This window comes from Coturnix japonica, chromosome 7 (genome assembly GCF_054131305.1).
Source record: "Coturnix japonica strain WE chromosome 7, WE-NBRP24, whole genome shotgun sequence".
Taxonomy (NCBI): domain Eukaryota; kingdom Metazoa; phylum Chordata; class Aves; order Galliformes; family Phasianidae; genus Coturnix; species Coturnix japonica.
In genome coordinates, this window is record NC_140669.1 from 8,790,205 (window position 1) to 8,807,584 (window position 17,380).

The 17,380-nt window shown below is 54.8% G+C and overlaps 3 protein-coding genes across 9 annotated transcripts in view; 1 reads left to right on the plus strand and 2 right to left on the minus strand.

The window, feature by feature from the left end:
• The window catches only part of LOC107316896 (unconventional myosin-X-like), a 65,447-nt gene extending 61,447 nt beyond the window's left edge, over positions 1-4,000 (minus strand). For both annotated transcript variants that reach the window (XR_001556636.3, XM_015868909.3), the window contains exon 1: positions 3,873-4,000. Coding sequence is in view for 1 of the 2 variants with exons in the window: in XM_015868909.3 (XP_015724395.2) it covers positions 3,873-3,893 (21 nt within the window). In the remaining variant the exon portion in view is untranslated. The remainder of the gene's footprint in view (positions 1-3,872) is intronic.
• A 638-nt stretch (positions 4,001-4,638) lies between these two features.
• Positions 4,639-7,855, plus strand: LOC107316904 (uncharacterized). Of its 2 annotated transcripts, none has more exons than XR_014948217.1 (2): positions 4,639-4,776; positions 7,545-7,680. XR_014948217.1 is itself a non-coding variant. In XM_015868926.3 (2 exons), the coding sequence occupies exons 1-2, from the start codon at positions 6,482-6,484 to the stop codon at positions 7,710-7,712; spliced, it is 1,152 nt and encodes a 383-aa protein (XP_015724412.2). In that variant the 5' UTR covers positions 6,333-6,481; the 3' UTR covers positions 7,713-7,855. The 2 variants fall into 2 exon arrangements, 1 of the variants encoding a protein (XP_015724412.2); XM_015868926.3 differs by lacking the exon at positions 4,639-4,776 and adding an exon at positions 6,333-7,465 and having other exon boundaries at positions 7,545-7,855.
• Positions 7,856-8,357: 502 nt separating this feature from the next.
• SLC4A3 (solute carrier family 4 member 3) overlaps positions 8,358-17,380 on the minus strand; it is a 28,587-nt gene continuing 19,564 nt past the window's right edge. For 3 of the 5 annotated variants that reach the window (XM_015868914.3, XM_085553045.1, XM_085553044.1), the window contains 11 exons: positions 16,568-16,781; positions 16,015-16,236; positions 15,481-15,629; positions 14,771-14,965; positions 14,117-14,323; positions 13,467-13,556; positions 11,735-11,901; positions 11,085-11,338; positions 10,678-10,847; positions 10,362-10,535; positions 8,358-9,800 (listed from right to left, as the gene is read on the minus strand). In XM_015868914.3, coding sequence (XP_015724400.2) covers positions 9,723-9,800; positions 10,362-10,535; positions 10,678-10,847; positions 11,085-11,338; positions 11,735-11,901; positions 13,467-13,556; positions 14,117-14,323; positions 14,771-14,965; positions 15,481-15,629; positions 16,015-16,236; positions 16,568-16,781 — 1,920 coding nt within the window. In that variant the 3' untranslated portion in view covers positions 8,358-9,722. The remainder of the gene's footprint in view (positions 9,801-10,361; positions 10,536-10,677; positions 10,848-11,084; positions 11,339-11,734; positions 11,902-13,466; positions 13,557-14,116; positions 14,324-14,770; positions 14,966-15,480; positions 15,630-16,014; positions 16,237-16,567; positions 16,782-17,380) is intronic. The other 2 variants (XR_014948212.1, XR_014948211.1) reach the window with 1 other exon arrangement.

Consider the following 17,380-nt stretch of genomic DNA (forward strand, 5'->3'; position numbering starts at 1 on the left):
TCCGTCACCAGCTGATACTCATTTTTGATAAGCCTGGAAGCGCAGAGGAAATTCCAAGAGACGGAAGGGTCAGAGCCTCACTGAGGACTCTCCAGGGTTATCCCAAGCAACCACGCGCTGCTCAGTGTTACAGCTTGTGGGGAAATAAAGAGGGCTTTTTGCCCTCAGCCATTTGAACTTCAAGGTACTCCAGCTTCAATCATTGTACAACTCTGGTCAACGTGTGGAAAGATGTCCAGTCAACCAGATTGCTGCGTTCTTCAATTAGTGCATGAGCATAAGGGGCAGATGGAGTGATACTAAGTGAAGGGGTTTCTGGCAGCTCTCTGCAGTGATGGGGTCAGTACTATTCTGTGTTCTCTGCAAGGATGTAAAATCAAAAGCAGTGCTGATAATGCCAACATCTGGTAGAGCAGTGAGTGTCCATGAGGATGAGGCCATGGATTCCAGGCTTGTTTGGACAAAATGGGATTAACATACAGCCAAACTGATAGGTCAGATTCAGGAATGCAAGGAACACTTCAAAGAGAGGAATTTCTTCTGGAAATCACAGACCCAACAGGACTGCGAAGCTGAAGCTCCCAGGACATTTGGTTGCAACCAGAGCTGATGCGTGTCTCAGATGGATAAACAGGAGCAAGGAAGTTTCCTGTTTACTTATGCTTTGAGGTGTGAGAAAGAAGGCTTACAGAGCAAATGTAAAAAGCCTGGTCATTTCTGCTATTCAGAAAGATCCCTTGTAATGCAAAAGGACTGCTGAAAATGCTAACTTCGTTAGGTTGATTAGCCAGGGTTGCCCTATCTGGCCCAGACACCGATAGTGCTGGAAGGAGAGCAGCACAGGCCCAGCATGGGTGCAGCCCTTGGTGCTCAGCCTGCTGCTCACCTGGGTGGGCAGGGAAGGAGCGCCCACAGGCAGCTGCTTGGGATGGAACAGCTCTCACCCAGCAGAAGGAAAGCAGGACCCAAAGGCGGATGTGGCTGCCAGACACTTCAGAAATGTAACAGGATTTATTTTAAAGCAGGGTTGTGTAACCACTTGGAGACACTGCAAAAAGCGGGGGATCCTTCGGAAAGAAGACTTTCCAGAAAGCGTGATTCAGCCAAATCCCCTTCACTGACTCAATACGAAGGTAACAGGGCTAACACACAGCCCAATCCTAGCCCCAGAGCCCTGATTTCCACCTCCTCACCAAAGACCCCAGCCCTGTATCTGCAGGGGGCCTTTCACCCACCTCTGTAGCTCTGGCCTGTGTTGGGAACATGCATCTGGGATGGGGGGCATCTGCACGTAGGGTCCGTACAGCACTTCTTTCCCTGATGGCCTCTCTGTGTAGCTCAGCAGGAATACAGAGGCCTCCTAGAAAAGTGGATCTCAAGAGCCTGGAACACTCATGGGTCACTGCCCTTGGGCAGCAATACTTCTCTTTGCTGAACCACTCAGAGCAACTGAACAGAGAGGGGTCGCTCTGTGTCACATTCTCTCACTGACCTTGAACATTACCTACATAATGGTCAGCATTTCTCCTTCCCTTCCCAGTCTCTCAAGATCCTCTTTCCTAGGAGATCACAACCTTCTCGCTGAACTGCACAGAGGCCATTGAGAAAAGCAGCGCAGCCTGCAGTCCTCGGAGGAGAACAGTGGGAATCCCCCCACGCAGCAGCCCCCTGCTGAAGATGATGCCCCATGCACCACTCCTTTCCAACCCGGCATTTTCTGAAGCCAACAGTAGTTAACACACGGGCACTCAGCTCACTGTTATCTGGAAAGACAGCACATCGCTTGTGCTCAGTGTCACCAAAGGCAGACAAACCATTTTCCTCATTGCATGAGTCTATGGAAGGATCCTCCAGGTTGCCTGCACCCACTACCCCTTCAGGAACCCCACCTTGTGAAGCCCAGATGGATGTAGGGCCATGCTTCTGTTCCCTCCAGCCAAGGCACAGGCAGAGATGGGATGGGAGCAGCGTCCCCTCTAACCCCAATCATGGCATTCCTGCTCCTCGGGGAATACTGGAGAGCGAGTCACATCCTCTGTGTCACCCACATCCTGCCAGACATGCAGGGAAACCACCACCCGCCAGCCACAGCCCTTGACTCTGGGGTTGCCCCTCCCTGTCTGGCACAGGATGGGCAGCAGCAGACAGGACACAGCCAGTGGGGCATGGGCACGGACCCCTGCATAGGCACAGCCAGGAGAAGCAGACTGAGCCAACATCGAGCCAATTATCATAGATAAACTTCAAAGAAAAAGAGTTCCCTTGGTCTCCACCATGCCAAGGGAGGAAGGAGATAGGGAAGTTAGAAGACCCAGAGCATCCCCATCTAACCCTGGCCCCCAGCCGTATGGCTGAGCTGCTATCTTAATGCTGTGAGTGCAGGATGGGAGCCTGCTAAAGCAAGGCCAGCTGCATGCTGGCTTTAAGCCGCTCACTGTGAAGGATGACATGCATCCCTTGGGACGATCTTGGCTCCTGCTGCAGCAGCAAGAGGTGGAGCAACTCCCTTCTGCTCAGGCATTGCCCTCCCACCAAGAGCCCCCCATGGAGAAGAAGGAAGAGCAGCCGGGGTGCAGTGCATGCCGAGCATTCCCTGCCTTCACTGCCCCTCCTGCAAAGCAAAGCTCGAGGCTCTCCCACACGTGCTTGTCCTGGTTCTCCAGACCCAGCCACCTGGGCCCCCTCCTGTCTCCCATTTCCATCAGGCACATTCAGGCACCTCAGTGACTATTCCTGCTGCAAAAGGCCACGACCGAGGGGTGGGCATAAAGAATCTGGTGAAATGGCCCTTTGGGAAACCTGGCCTCCATCTGATTAGATGCAGGAAGCTCCGGCTGCCAGAGCAGCAGGTTAATCAGTTAATGGCTGCAATGAGCTGGGCACTGCTGTGCCGGCCCTGGGGCAGTCCCCGCCGTGCAGCCCGGAGCAGCCACTCCTACCATCCCCGATCTGGGCAAACAGCTGCTCCGATAAGGGCACTGCTTCCTGGGGGATGGGGCGGCCCCAGTCCATTAGCTGCTCCCCAGGGGCTGCCCATTCCCCGTGCACCCAGAGGAAGGGGGAGGGGGGGGGTGGCAGACGCTGGGTTTAACGGCTTGCAAACCAACGGGAGCCGGAGGAGGGTGTCTAAGGGCCCCGGACTTAACGCGAGGTTCAGCGGCAGAGCCCAGGATGGTTCCATCACCCCATGGACCACTGGACCAGCATGGGCTGCACGATGCCGCGACCGAAAGCAGCACCAGGCTGGGCTGGAAACATAACGAGGAGAGAAGGAGGGAGGATTCGGGGAGGCCTGGGGCACACACGGCGCCGGACACGTGCGTTAGGGCAGAAGGCGCGATGCCCCACGCACAGCAGAGCAGCCCGGCGATGCCGGGTACCGGCGCGGCAGCAGAGCAGCCGTAACACGGTGACCGGCAGCGGCACAGCGAGGTCGAGGATGGAGGCGGACTGTCCCTCCCTTCTCACGCCTTCCCGATCCCTCAGCGGGCTCTGACCCGCAGCCGAGCCGTGACACGCACACGCAGGCAGCGGCAGGCTCCGGACCCTTCGGTCGCTCCAGGGGATTAAAGCAGCACGCGAGCGTATCTGGGCAGCCATGACTATCATGCGACAAATCCTCTCCCCGCTCCTGCAAGGAGCCCTAGGCGAGAACGGCCGGTAACAGCGCATCGCATTGGGGCTCCGGCTCTCTCCGCACAGCCGGCCCTCGGCACACCGGGACCGGGCGGCGCTGGGCGACCAAACCCGAGAGCCAGAGAAAAAGTGAAACTTGGGCTCCCTCGATACGGTCAGAGCAGCATCCTCCTCCCCGCCGAGCCCCGGCCCCGCCACCGCCCTGCCCCTGCCCCTGCCCGCCCGGAGCCCCCCACCTGGCGGAGCGAGGCGTCCATCGGCGGCACGGAGAGGCTCTCAACGCCGCATCGCCGGGCTGGGCTGGCCGCGTTCCGCCGGTACCGCTCGCCGGCACCGCGCCGTGCTGCTGGCTCCGCCCCGCAAGCAGCTGGGAGCGGCCCGGCCAGCCCCCCGCCCCCCTCTATGGGCAGCGGGCACGGCGGCGGGGCGTGGGGATTGAGGGGACAGCGCTGCGGGCAGACAGATGTCGGATGTTACAGGGAACGTGGTGAGGCTGATGGGAATGCCAACCGCCCCCACCGCTCTGCTCCACCTGGTTTCCCAACGAGTCAGTGGCTGTCAGGACGCCTTTCACTTCGACAGCAGTTCGCTGTAGAGCCTCCCCCACCCCCAAGGCATGAGCATGGAATCACAAAATTGTTTGAGTTCCGTACCGGTGCTGGATTAGCTTAGTCAGCACCTCATTCCCTGTCTTAGGAAAACATGGCACAAGGCTTTGCCAGCCGCTCAGCTCCGGCCCTTATCTCCCATCTAATGCTCCTATCCGCAAGGCCAATTACCCTGCTAGCGGAGGGGATTACATCAACGCGGCGCTGTCCTTGACTGTCCCCTCTGTGGCCGTGAGTTTGTCATCGGCTGTTCCTCCCCAGCCGTCTCCCTGCATCCATACAGCCCCCCTGCAGACTCCTGTCTCTGCTAGGTGCTGCTCACCAGGAGGGCTGGATGCACAGCAGGCTGTGAGTCAGCTTCCTGCTGGCTGGGCAGCCGGCGGGGACACAGGGGCAGGAATTCCTTCTGGACACCAGGCACATCCTGCTTCCCTTTGCCACGGGCCTGGCACACGGCTGGCAGCATCGCCCTGGTGGCTCCTCATAGCCAGGCAGTTCCTCTTTCCCACGAACCATCCCTGTCCCCAGCAAGGTGAGGATGGTGGTGATCAAAGCCTCATGAAAGAGCTGCCGGGGGAGGGGGGCTGCGGATCAGGAATCAGCCCAGGCTCCCTGGGGACAGGATCATGTTCGTGCCAGATGTGTCCCTGCTCCGGAGGAATGTGATTAAGGCCGCCTAGAGAGGCTCTCACAGGGCAACATGGAGCAGTGCAGCACCTGCTCCCCCAGAGAGCACTAGAGTGGTGTCGGGGGCACCTCCCCTGGCTGTACCCAAGGAGTGTGAGCTGTGCTTCTCCTGCTCCCATGGCGGTGCTGGGCAGACCGAGTCTCTAAGCAGCTGCCTTCCTGCAGATAGGGCCCTGGTCCTATTCACCCATCCTGATATTCTCTTGCATGCCCCGGCTGAGGTCCCTGCCCCTGCTCCCATCACACTGGTGCATGTTTCTGAGGGGCGAAAGCGTGGTTTGCACAGCTGGGCTAGGAGAAATGCAGCTCTGCTGATGAGATCACTGAATGGAGGAGCTGAGCCGCTCAGGGCTGTAATTACAGTAGGAGCACGCAGGGATGAGGCCAGCCGAGCACATCCACCTAATTTCCTCTCCCATTACGCCTGCCCTGCTTTTGTTTGACCCAGACCTCGCTATTAATGGTGTGTGTGCCATGAGCTCACAGATGGCTCCGTTACAAGCAGCCTAGACCACGCGTGTGAGCAGGGCTGTGCTCACACACAGCACTGCAGTGTAGCTCGTGCTTCAGAAGGGTATCAGCCAGCTGCGGGCATCACTCTGGCCAGACCAATCTGGCCTTTGTCCCTGGCTGCACAAGAAGGGAGATGTCACCCTGCCAGCACCCAAAGTCACAGCTGAGGTCTGGGGGATGGCAACCAGCTCTGTAAGGCTGGGGCAGGTCTGAGCCTGCTGTTCCCATGGGGAGGGAGGTTTGTGTCCGTGTCCAGGTACCTGCGGCTCGGCCCTTTCTCCTCCCTCAGAGCATTTCCCTGAGCTGGTGAGTGCCTTATTTCAGTGCATGGAGGGCAGAAAGGGGCAGAGCGAGGGGCTGGGGCTGCGTCAGGAATGTATGGAGTCCAAGTGAAGTGTGATTCACTTGTTGTGATGTTTGAATTTACTTTTCTAAAGTTTGAGGGGCTGGAAAGCAGACAGCTGGGCTCAGGCACAGACAGACAGAGATACAGAGGAAGGGGAAACCTGTCAGTGGTATAGACCCCCAGGTTTGCCATGGAGCTGGTCTTGGCCATCAATGTTCTTAACTTCCCATCTGTGTAGCCATGGGAGCATTGCCAGCGCTGTCTCCCAGCAGAGATGTGCCAGCCCCTCCTGGCTGCAGAGAGCAAACATGGCTAACTGAGAAAATAGCTTGAGCGTACTTGGACACAGGTGGCAAAGACAGAAAACCAAATAGTTTCTATAAACACACAATGGTTTAAAATAATATGACTGATAATTTGGGGGACAGGCTTCCTATTTTTAGGATTTCTCCAGACAAGCAAGGCTGGCAGCTTATTTTTGTATAGGCAGCAGAGGCAGGAGAAGCTGCAAGTCAGAATGTAGACATAACTGAGCAACTTGCAAGGAGCAGGAGGACGTCTGTCCCATCCCAGAGCATCCCCCTGGGCTGGGCTGGGGCACAGGCACCCAACTGCTCCCCCTGCAGGGTGTATCGCTGCGGTTCCAGCCCTCCAGATAAGCTCTGATCCTGGCTGCCAGCCCTCCGCCCCTATGGAGGCCCTTTACTCTGCCCTTGAAGGTGAAATCGATGCCTTTGTGGGGCACGTGCAGCAGTGCCAGCACGGCTTTGACCTGCATTCCCTGTACAAAGTGCTGCTGCTGGTGCTGCCGCACAGCCCCTCAGGGAGGCTGGACAGCTGGGAGGACCTGGAGCAGTTTTCCAAGCACCTGCCCGGCTCGCCAAGCCCTGATGTGTGTGGCTACGTGAGCTGGCTGGGCTCTTACCTGCAGCACCTGCGAGCCATGAAGGAGAGGTTTGACACGAGGGTGGTGTTCCGGCTGTGTGAGCATCTGTATGTGCATGAGGAGCTGCACCCCCCAGCCTCCATCCCACACCTGGCCACGCTCCTCTTCACCCACCGTCGCAACTGGGCACTGCTGCTGCGTGGAGGGACGCTCCACGAGCGGGTGTTCAGCCCCTGCAGCCTGCGTGACCTGCGTGGCTTTGCCAACACAGGGCCGGTGGTGAAGGTCCTGCGGCTGCTCCCTGATATCTTCCACCAGAGCCTGGCCACAGCTGAGCTTGCCAGGCAGTGGGTCCATCTGCACCGCAGCAGGTACAGGCTCTGCCCAACTCCAGGCTCCATAAAGCCAAGCAGTAAGACCCCCCAGCCCCCAGACTCTCCCAACCCAATGCAGCTTTGGGGAGCAGGGAGCAGTACTGGGGCACTGCGAGCCCAGCTGCGGGAGAGCCAGGAGGAGATGATGGTCCTGCTGCCCCGCGCTGAGCGAGCAGCTGCCCTGCACACCCAGATCCGCAGCGTCACCCAGCGCATCCGTGCCCTGCACCTACAACTGCAGTGCCAAGGGATGGAACCCGGGTATGTGGGGCGTGGGGGGTGTGCACCTCCAGCTGCCCCAGTGGAGGAGCTGCAGAAGCACCTGGAGCTGGAGGAGTACCACCGCGGCATCCTGGTGGCTGACTGGCTGCTGGAGCTGGAGGTCAGGCCCGTCCTTGTCCGCAGGATCGATGCGGTAAGTGGTGTGGTCTGGCTCTGTGTCAATGCTCCTGTCCAGGCTGTGTCTGACCGTGCTGCATGTGCTCCTTTTGCAGGTTCAGCAGCGCTGCCAGCACCTGGAGAGGATGCTGTGGGGCCGGGAGTTGGCTGTCCCACAGAGGGAGCAGCCTCAGAGCAGGATGACCACCAGCCCTGCTCAGCCCCCTGCCACCTACCCCATGCCAGCAGGCAAACCCAGCCCCAGAGGCAGCCAGCAACACTGACTGTAGGAAGTGATATCCTGTGCCCCACAGCAGCACCAGCACCTACCCCCAGGCTGGAGCCAGCTCACTGGGACCTGGAAGAGTGCTGGGGTAGGACTGAAGGCTGTCTGCCCAGATTGGCTCACATCTGGGAAGAAAGCATGGAGGGAAAGTGTATTTAATGATGTTTCCTCTGTACTCAGCTGCTTGGTGTGTTTCTGCAGGCTGGGTAAAGAGACCAGCTCATGTGTTGCTGAACATGCATGTGTGAATGCGTGTATGGCTGCAAGTGCGTGTTCCTGGTTAAACATGGGGCTCCTGACTGCTAGTCCAGCAGGCAGCGTGGGGTTGCCAGCCCAGCCAGCTCAGCCTCCTGCAGCTACTAACAGTGGTGACAGAGCCCACAGCTGTGCTGGTAGCAGATGATGATGGGACAGCCCTCATTCCCAATGGACTTGTTCCCTCAGCAGCTGCTGCTGTGGGCAAGCAGCAGGTTTGGGTCAAGGAATTTTAACCAATTTAATATACCCCCAATTAACACACCCTTATTTACTGACCCTGCTTCCTGCTCTCCAGCCCTGCTACACCCTTGCTGGGTGCCCACCCATCCCACCAGCTCTGCCCACTACATCTCCCCCATTCATCCAGGGGGCAGGGAGCCAGATGTGGTTCCTGTGAAGTTTATTGGTGTAGCTGTTTCCACTACAGTCAGAGGAGTCACAATGCACAGCGACAACAGCCTCCTACACTACACAGGGAGGACAGGACGCACACGGCCACAGACACACAGACACCCTGCGTGGGCACGGTGGTGGGGCTGGAGCCTGCTGCTGGAGGGGCTTTGCTCTCTGCAGGTGTTTGTGCAGCCTCCTGGGGAGGTGTGGGACCCACCTTCTCCCACAGGAGCCAGGCTAATAAATGGGAACCAGGGCAGCAACTTGTCCCAGATCTGATGGCTGATCAATGTTGGAGCATGCATCCCAGCCTCCTCCACAAGGCCACTTTGGATCCTACCATCAGGGCACTACATCAGAGCTGTGGCCACCTGCTCTGAATGGAGGCTGCTGGTCCAGGAGATCTTAGGACACATCCCTGCTAGGCCCAAGGAGGCCAGGGCTAAGTGCTGGGCACACTGAATGCTGCTTTTTCCCAGCTGGAATGGACATGAACTGTCACTCCAGCACGGGAGGAGAAATGGGGCCAAGGGGTTCTGTGACTTCAATGCAGGGCTGCAATGAGCCAGAACCAGTGATCACTGCACAGGGAAAGAGGGAGGACCCACAGGACTATTTCAAGCTCCAACACTGCATCTCTTGTATAGCTCTGAAATTTGGTTTGTGTTCAAGGACAGGGAAATGGAGATCAGGACCCTTGTAACCTTTGTGGAGGTGTAGAATGGCAGTTAGGCTGCAAGAACACAGAGAGCAGGAGCAAGGCATCTGTTAGCTGAGCACAGAGGCTGGTGTCCTCACCCAGCCTGTGAGGAGCCCACTGTCCATACACAGGCAGTATTGGGCTTGTTCCTGTGACTGCCCAATAATGCATCACGGTGCAACACCCAAGCTTCATGGAAATGGAGTGGGACACAGTGGTACCAGCTGGCATGACTCCCCTTCACCACCCAGAGATTGAACACAGGCTGCCTCCAGCAGGGACAGGACAGACCCCTGACCCACGGGCACTCTGGACCCACACAGCTTTGGGATGTGACAGGCACCTCTCAGCTCACCAGGTCTGAGAGGAGAGAGACAAGCAGCCTCTGCTGAGTGAGTGATAGGGCTGCCTCCTGTGGAGCTATGGAACAGCCATTTGTTGGTCCAGACAAGATTGCTTGACATGTGGCAAGTCTGGACGCCTACCTGTGTGACATGGTGTAGGGAGCCTCCTTTGGCAGGGGGGTTGGACTTGATGATCTCTAGAGGTCCCTTCCAACCCCTACAATTCTGTGATTCTGTGATTCTCCTGCTGGTCCTTGAGGGGATGAGCAAGTGTGAGCAGCCTGTTCCAAGTGCAGGGAGGGCAGGCTCCAGTTCACACAGGCATGTGCAGCTCATTGTACTCGTCCCGGCCATCCTCATCAAAGTTTGGTTCTGCATCCTCTGAGTCCAACTAGGGAGAGACAAAGAGCAGGTTCTGAAGGCCACAGCAGCCCACTGTGCCAACAGTGTGCAGCAAGCTATACAATGTGGCTGCACCAGCTCCAAGAAGAGCAAAGCTCTTGTTCCTTCCCTCCCAGCAGGCCCTGTTTTTATTGCCCCCCATGCCCACCCATGCTTCCCCAACCCAACACACTTATTCTAACAGCGCATGAGCACTGGGGCATTGGTTCAGCACAGCAGCTCCTCCCCTGCCAGCAGCACCCAGGCACACCATGCTTCTGGCTGCAGCTCCAGACTGCTCTCCAACAGGAGCTCAGGAGGCAACACTTGAGGAGCTGCCAGCACCTGTGTGGCAGGACTCTCTGTCTCCTTCTAGGCTGCCCATCCATCCCATATTCTATTTTCAGTGCTACAAACTCACAGGAAGCCACCAGCCATCTCAGATCACCAGATACCGCAGAGAAAGGCAAGGCTTTGGTGGCCATGGATCTCCGAGCCTTTTGATCTGCCCAATCTTTTCAACCTCACAACAGCATTTTGAGCTAGACTGTAAGGACAGCTGTCTGCTTACGGCTTTGAGCTCCCTGTCATGGAAGAAGCGGGGCAGCACAAAGCGTCGCAATGGCACTGTCATGATCAGAACGAAGGGAAAGGCCAGAGATGCCACCGTAGATTTCACCACCCAGAGCAGCACAATGCAGGCCAGTTGAATGCAGGTGAAGAGATTCATCCTCCACGTCTTTACCTAGGGAGGTAAATCCAGTCTGAGAACACATCCTCCCACATGGATCACCAAGGGCTCATCAAAGCTGGCATCACCAAGAAGGCACCATCCTCCCTCGCCTGCCTCTTCCTCCCCTGCCCTCTTGCAGTTTGCCTTCACTCACCTTAACAACATAGATGTGGTCGGGGTGATGCTTGGATGGCATGAAGATCAGGAGCAATCGCTCATAGAGCTGGATGCCCGTGAGAGACGTAACCCCCATGTAGAGAAAGATGCCAAAGAGCACAGCCAGCGGGATCTGCCGCAGCATGTTCCCCATCACAATGGACAGGCCTGCAGAAACAGAGCTCAGAGCACAGCTTATCCCATGCCAGCCTCTCTGCCCCCAGCCCCCTCCCACCTCCTGGGGAGCAAAAGTTCAAGAGGGCACTGGCTGGAGAAAGACCAATGTTGGGAGAGCTGCAGTGAGGGAATGTGGGAGCAGTCCCTGCAAGTAGGGTAGGTACACCAGCACGATGAGAGCTGAGTGGGCAGCCCTGACCCTCCCACTTCACACAAACAAAGACTTACCGACAAGGGCAGCAATAAGCACTCCTGTCACACGCTGCTCCTTCACCTCCTCAATTTTGGGCTTCTCTCCTGGTGCGATGGCCTTGCTCATGACCGTCAGGGCATTGACGTGGGTGACGGAGCGCACTGTTGCCGCAGTCAGCCAGGGCAGTCCAAAGAGTGCACAAAGCCCCCCCATAGTGCCAATGAGCAGCAGGTCCAGGTGGAAGCCAGAGCCTTTCAACAGCTTCCTCTCCTTCTTGCTCACAATCAGCCTGAGGAAAAAGAGCCTGTGTCAGCCAGGCCTAACTGCATCACATGAAGCATCAGGGCCCATGGACAGCACTAAAGCTGGGGACAACGTTTACTCTCTGAACAGGGCACACATGGGGACAAGGACATGGCCAGGCATAGGAATGGCAGAAGCCAACCTCAGGTTAGAGGTTTCCTCCTGTGCTTGGCTGAGGCAGATCTCCACTACATCATATCCCAGGGGCAGTTGAGAGATGATAGGAGAACCCAAGAAGGTACAGTCTGAAACAGGCAGGACCCTGCCTTGGCTATCCCACTGGGATGCTGGGTGTGTTTCTATGCCAGTGGCACCAGTGGCCATCCCAGCCTTGCCTGCCCAAAGGTTAGCGATGGTGCGTGTTGGCAGGGGAAGTACTCACGTAGTGATCTGTGTCTCCATGAAGATAAGAATGAAGACCAGAAGGGCAGGGATGGCAGAGGCAAACATCATCCACAATGGAAAGGTCCCGCTGCTGCCCATGGGGTGAATGAACCAGCCACGTTTGTGAGGAGATGTGACCGACAGGCCAGATGGAACATTCAGCTTCTGATGGGGTAGCCGCAAAACCGAGCAGTTATTCATCAATACATACATTCCCACTGGCCTTGATCCTCCTGGCCACTCTGGTCTGAACACCTCTAGTGATGGGACACCCCCCTGACTCAAGCTTTCTCATGGGTTATCCACTTCAGTGTAAAAATTCCCATGTCCCCTATTTCTAACAGCTGCCTGTCTCATTTCCTCTTTCAGCTTCTGGAATTCACTTGGGTTTTGTCCAAGAGACCAGTATCTGTCTTCTCTCAGGAACCTCACCCGCACGTCAGGGCATGCAGATCATGTTTAAAATACTCCTTGACCTCTGCTTGGATAAACCAAGCATCTTGGACTAGTAACTCCCCTCTGGGGTGGTTTTCCAAACACTAAGCCTTTTCTGAGACATTTTTCAGTATTATTTTTGCAGTGCGGGCCCCGGAACTGGCCACATTCTCTGGAAATGACCTCACTCTTAGTATGTCCAGAGGGCATATCAACTTTGTGCTCCCATTAGAGACCACACAGACTCCCATCTATCTGTGGGCCCAACCCTGTGTTCACTAGCACTTAAACTCTTGTCTCTGTAAAGCTCTACAGCAGCTCTTGCTATCTGTCTGCATGAACGCTGCAGCTAGAGTTTATGATTTGCATTTATGTTAATCAGCATAAGCATGAATAATATTTCTGGAATGCCTGTACTTGAGCTAAGCTGTGTAACTAAGTACTGTTTTCTCAGGAAGCTTTATACATATGCTGAGTTAATACTGAAATGATAATGCTTTTGATATTAACTGTAGAAGCATAGAGGGGTATGAAAAAGATGTAACAAAGCATATGATTTTACTATTGTCTGATAAAACCAGATTTTACATTGAGATTTAAATGACTAAGAATCCACTTGGAATCCATGAAGCCTTGGGCTGCCTTTATAAAACCTTGCATGGCAAACAGGAACTGCCTTTCACCTTCTCCCTAATGGTAGCTGTAATAAATACCAAGACAAAAAAAATTTAACAGTGCATCTACTGAAAAAGAGGGGGGGAAATCTGTGGGATGGGTATGTTTGATAACACTTAAGTTCATGCATAAGCTGGGAAAGATATCATTGTGTTTGAGAAGAAATGATCAAAATATTTAGTAGTCTATAGACAAGGAGGGCATACACATCTAAGTACTAAACACGTGACTGAGTACACTGCTGAAACTATTCTATAGCACTCTTTTCAGTGTGAATAAACTGGCTCTGTCTTGATGATCAAATACAAGGTTTCAGAGTTACAAACAGGGAATTAACTGTTCTGGTTCTCTCTGTTCTCTAAAACCTCCTCTACTAACAGCAGGAGTATCAGAGGGGTTCTGGAGCACTCCAGCTCCTATAGCTCTGGTTTCCATCTCAAGACAGACCCTCAGAGCCTCCCTCCAGTGTGGGAGTAAGGTTGAGATTTCTGTTTGCTCTGCACTGTTATGACTAATGAGGCAGGAAATGTAAATCCCCAGTTGCACAAGAGCAGGACACGGTATGGCACAGATCGCTGCCTGTGCAGGAGGAAAGGCTCCAGGGCAGCACTGGTACCTACCTGTGTGTACGTGTCTGTGATGGTGTAATCCACCAGCACCATGACTAGGATGGAGATGGGGATCCCAAAGTCTCCAATGATCCGCCGAGCCTGTGGAACAAACACGCTCGCTGTCAAAGAGCACATGCTGGCTCCTCACACCCACCACAACAAGGGCTACAGTCCTCCAGCCACTCCTATGTGATCAGCCAATTGCTCCAATTGGCCTACTTTGTTGATGCTCCAGGTATCACACAGATGCCTTGCATGTACAGAAATGTCAAAGGGGAACAAACTGTAAGCTCGTCCTCTTTTATTCTGGCTTATCAGATGTGCATCCAGCCAAAGGAGCTTTCCCAAGTCCCGGGGGGCTTTTCAGGAAAGCTCACTGGAGCAGGACAGTGCAGATGCTTTGATTATTAGCCAGCTCTCAGCCACAGCCTACAACAGATTACCATCCTGTCTGCATGGCGTTTAAGCAATTGTTTGTGTTTCTTTGGGTGACGGTACCAGCATTACATGGAGCAAAGCAGTTGTGATTATATAGGGCTGGATAAGGCATGAAGGGGACAGAGTTCAAACTTCAACAAGGAACAAAGGGCTGCAACAAGAAGCACTGTTTGTTTGACACATCCCTCCATCCTCATCATCTGGCCCCACAAACTTCTTACCTTTCCTCCTAAGAAACGGCTGTTCTTGAACTTGCGCATAAAGAAGGCAATGAAGAAGGTGCCAAGCATGAGGATGAGGGAGAGGAGAGCAGTATTGGGCTGCATCCTGATTCCCAGTGACATGGCATCTGCAGAGAGCATGCTGGCGTTCAGGCCGCTCTGCACATCTGGTGGGTAAAACTTCAGCAGAGGATGTTCTGCAAACACCTGGGCAGGCGAGAGAAGTAGCAGGCACAGTCATTGCAAGGAGGGACAGAGGGTACTGTCATTACTGGGGGCAGGGGGATGTGGAGGGCATCCTGCTCTGCAGAAAGGGAAGGGTAGTTAGATGGTGGATGCAGACAATCTCAGCATCTGTCACCTCGCTCACAACCTATCCAGCTGGAAAGGACTGGGGAGAGAAAAGTGGCCTCTCTTTAATGCCTCCTGCAGGAAGAGAGGGGGAGGCAGATGTTAGGGATCACCCCGCCAGCCTCTGATGGCACAGGGGCCAGCTGTGCTGGGCTGTGGGAGGCCAGCAGAGAGCTGCTCTGCACAACACCTAGGGAAACTATGGCTGTGACGGCCCCGTCCTGCTGCCTCTTGTATGCTGAAAGAGCAGGTTCCTGGGGGCCCCAGGAAATGTGGCAGCCCATCTTCCAGGGGAAGGTTCACCTTGTACAGCTTGTAGAAGGTCTCGTAGATGAAGATGAGGGAGATGAGGAAAGCAAAGATCTCCTGGGTAAAGGGAGAGATGTAGCGCACCAAGAAGCTTCCTTCAGCTGCCACAATAATGAAGATGAATACGATGAGCCACAAACCAATCCACACTCTACCTGTCAGGTACTCAATGCCTTGTGTCTGGCAGAACTGAAATGGAAAGGATAACAAATTACTCATATCTCCTCAGGTTTTCTCCCTTGTCATCTCCCCATTAACACCACAGACTCTCCTGGAAAAAAAAAGCAATCTTCTTTCCACAGGCATCCAGCACAGAGACAGCAAATTCAGGGCTGGAGTCATAGGTAAAGTATTCCAGAGCAGTATTTTAGGATACAGCTACATGTGCTTATTATGTCAGGAAGGATGACATGAAGGGCTGGGGGACAAAGCTTCCCTTGCACTCAGCAGATAAGGAGTGCTGTTACCGCTGTCACAGTTCAACAGTGTCAGCCCATGGGAAATGGCAATGGGAGACAGAAGTTCTAGTGGTTTGACCTACAGAGGGTCAGCACAAACAGAACCAGCCCTGGCTGAGCTGAGAACAGCCTGGCAGGACCCACAGTATCACAATAACACAGTCCCTGTGGAAACCTAGGAAATGCCCTTTCCAGCGCATCAGCAGAGCGAATGGGTGCCACGAATGGATGCTGCTTCACAAGTACCTTGTAAAAAGCTTCTTCGAACACCAGCAGAGGCCCTGAGAAGCCAATGACCAGAAGTGGCTGGGCTCCAAGCAGGGAGAACAGAATCCCTAAAACTGAGGTGGAGATTATCAGCTCGGAGACCCCCATGAGACCCTCAGTTTTCTCTCCTGGGAAAGAGAACAACATCTAAGTGTTACTTTCTGGACACAGGCACTATCACTGCAGTCTGTAAACACAGCTCCACACGGAGGAGGCAGGTCTGTCCCACGAGTCAGACATTCCCTGCACTGGGCAGGGAGCGTAGATGGAGTCCGGGGAACTCCAGGGAGATGGCTCCCAGGGCCCATCCCCAGCCCTGGGCTCTGCTTGGAAAGGAGCAGTGGGCTGAGGCTAGAGAGGCCAAGCAGCAGGGAGAGGACAAGGCAGTGACCACAGTGCAGCACCTCCACTCTCTTTAAGTAAGCGACACCAAAGCCCACCCCTGCACAGCATCCCACAGACACAGCCAGTGTTCCAGCGTGCAAAGAGCAGACCAGAAAGCAGGCCCATTACCTAGGAGTCCCCCGAAGGTGATGGCAGGAGAGAGAGCAGCAAAGTAGATGAAGAGAACGGCTGCGAGACACTGGCTGTGCAAGGCGTCTCTGATGTCACTGAGGTATTTGGGGTACCTGCGCTTTATGTCCCGAACCAGACCTCCAAAAAATATTCCAGTCCGCTTCAAAGGGTCGTCCTCAGCTTCCTCCTCTTCTTCCTCAGCCTTCACTTCACACAGCTCTGGAGGTGCATGGAGGGCAGGGCTTGAGCAAAAGAATTCAGGGCCACCCTTGGGCTGCCCTTCTCCATACCCCATGGAGATGTTCCTCCTGCCATGCTAATCTGGCCTCCCAGAACTGCATACCCCACAGCCTCTGGGTGTCCCCATCTGCTTACAGCCTCTGTCCTGCCTCCATTATACCCCTGCCTTTTTACCCCCCCCCCCCCACCACTGCCCACTGCTGGAGCCAGGCCCTGCTCACCCCTCTGCCAGGCTCTGTGAGGGGAGGGCCCACTGGGGCACGCAAGGCACTAGGCACAAACTCTTTTGCCCAAATGTGAGTGGAGAGACCTTTGGCTTCCTGGACATCTCCTTCCTTCATGGATTTCTGCTCCCTCTCCTTCCTCTTCCTCAGCAGCATCTTCTGGAAGGTGGCAATGGATTTGAGCAAGTCTTTCCCCTCCACCTCAGATGGAGGAATGACAATACTGCAGTCCAAGAACTCATTGATTGCATTGAGGAGATCTTGACGGTCATCAGCCATGTACGCAGCCTCATGGAAATGCTGGGAGGAGCAGAGAAAAAGGAGAGAGAAGGCTCAGACCAAGCCTGTGCTCAGCCATCTACATTCTAGAACCATCACTTACTATGACCCTTCAGTAACAGCCCACTCCTTCCACTCACTGCTTGTATCACTACCACTACTCCATGACCCACTCTCCTGAATCTTTCCTTCCTGCCCTTCTACTCAATACCTCACCTAATGCCATACCTCTTCTCCCTTCCTGGCCTATCCTTCCCAATGACTTTGCTTTTCTCCCTCAGTCCTACTGCTCTAGCCCAAAACTGTGCTCCTACAGCAACTCTGCTGGCTACGCATCCCACGAGACCATGCAGACCCCCAGTGAAACCTCTCCATAAACAAATTCAGCCCTATACTTCCCAGCTATCCTGGTGCCTATACAGAAAATACAGCTGTATGAAAACTGTTGAGTCACAGCCTGAACCACTGATTGAGCACCTGGAGAAAAGACTTAGTCAGCACTGGAAGTGCAGGTGAAGATAATTCACCTGTGTGAGTAGAAGGGGTGGAACTTGGCTTAGACCTCATTTAAAGGCTGACAGCTACCAAGGAAGGATCTTTTGCTGGAGGTCCCTCCTTTG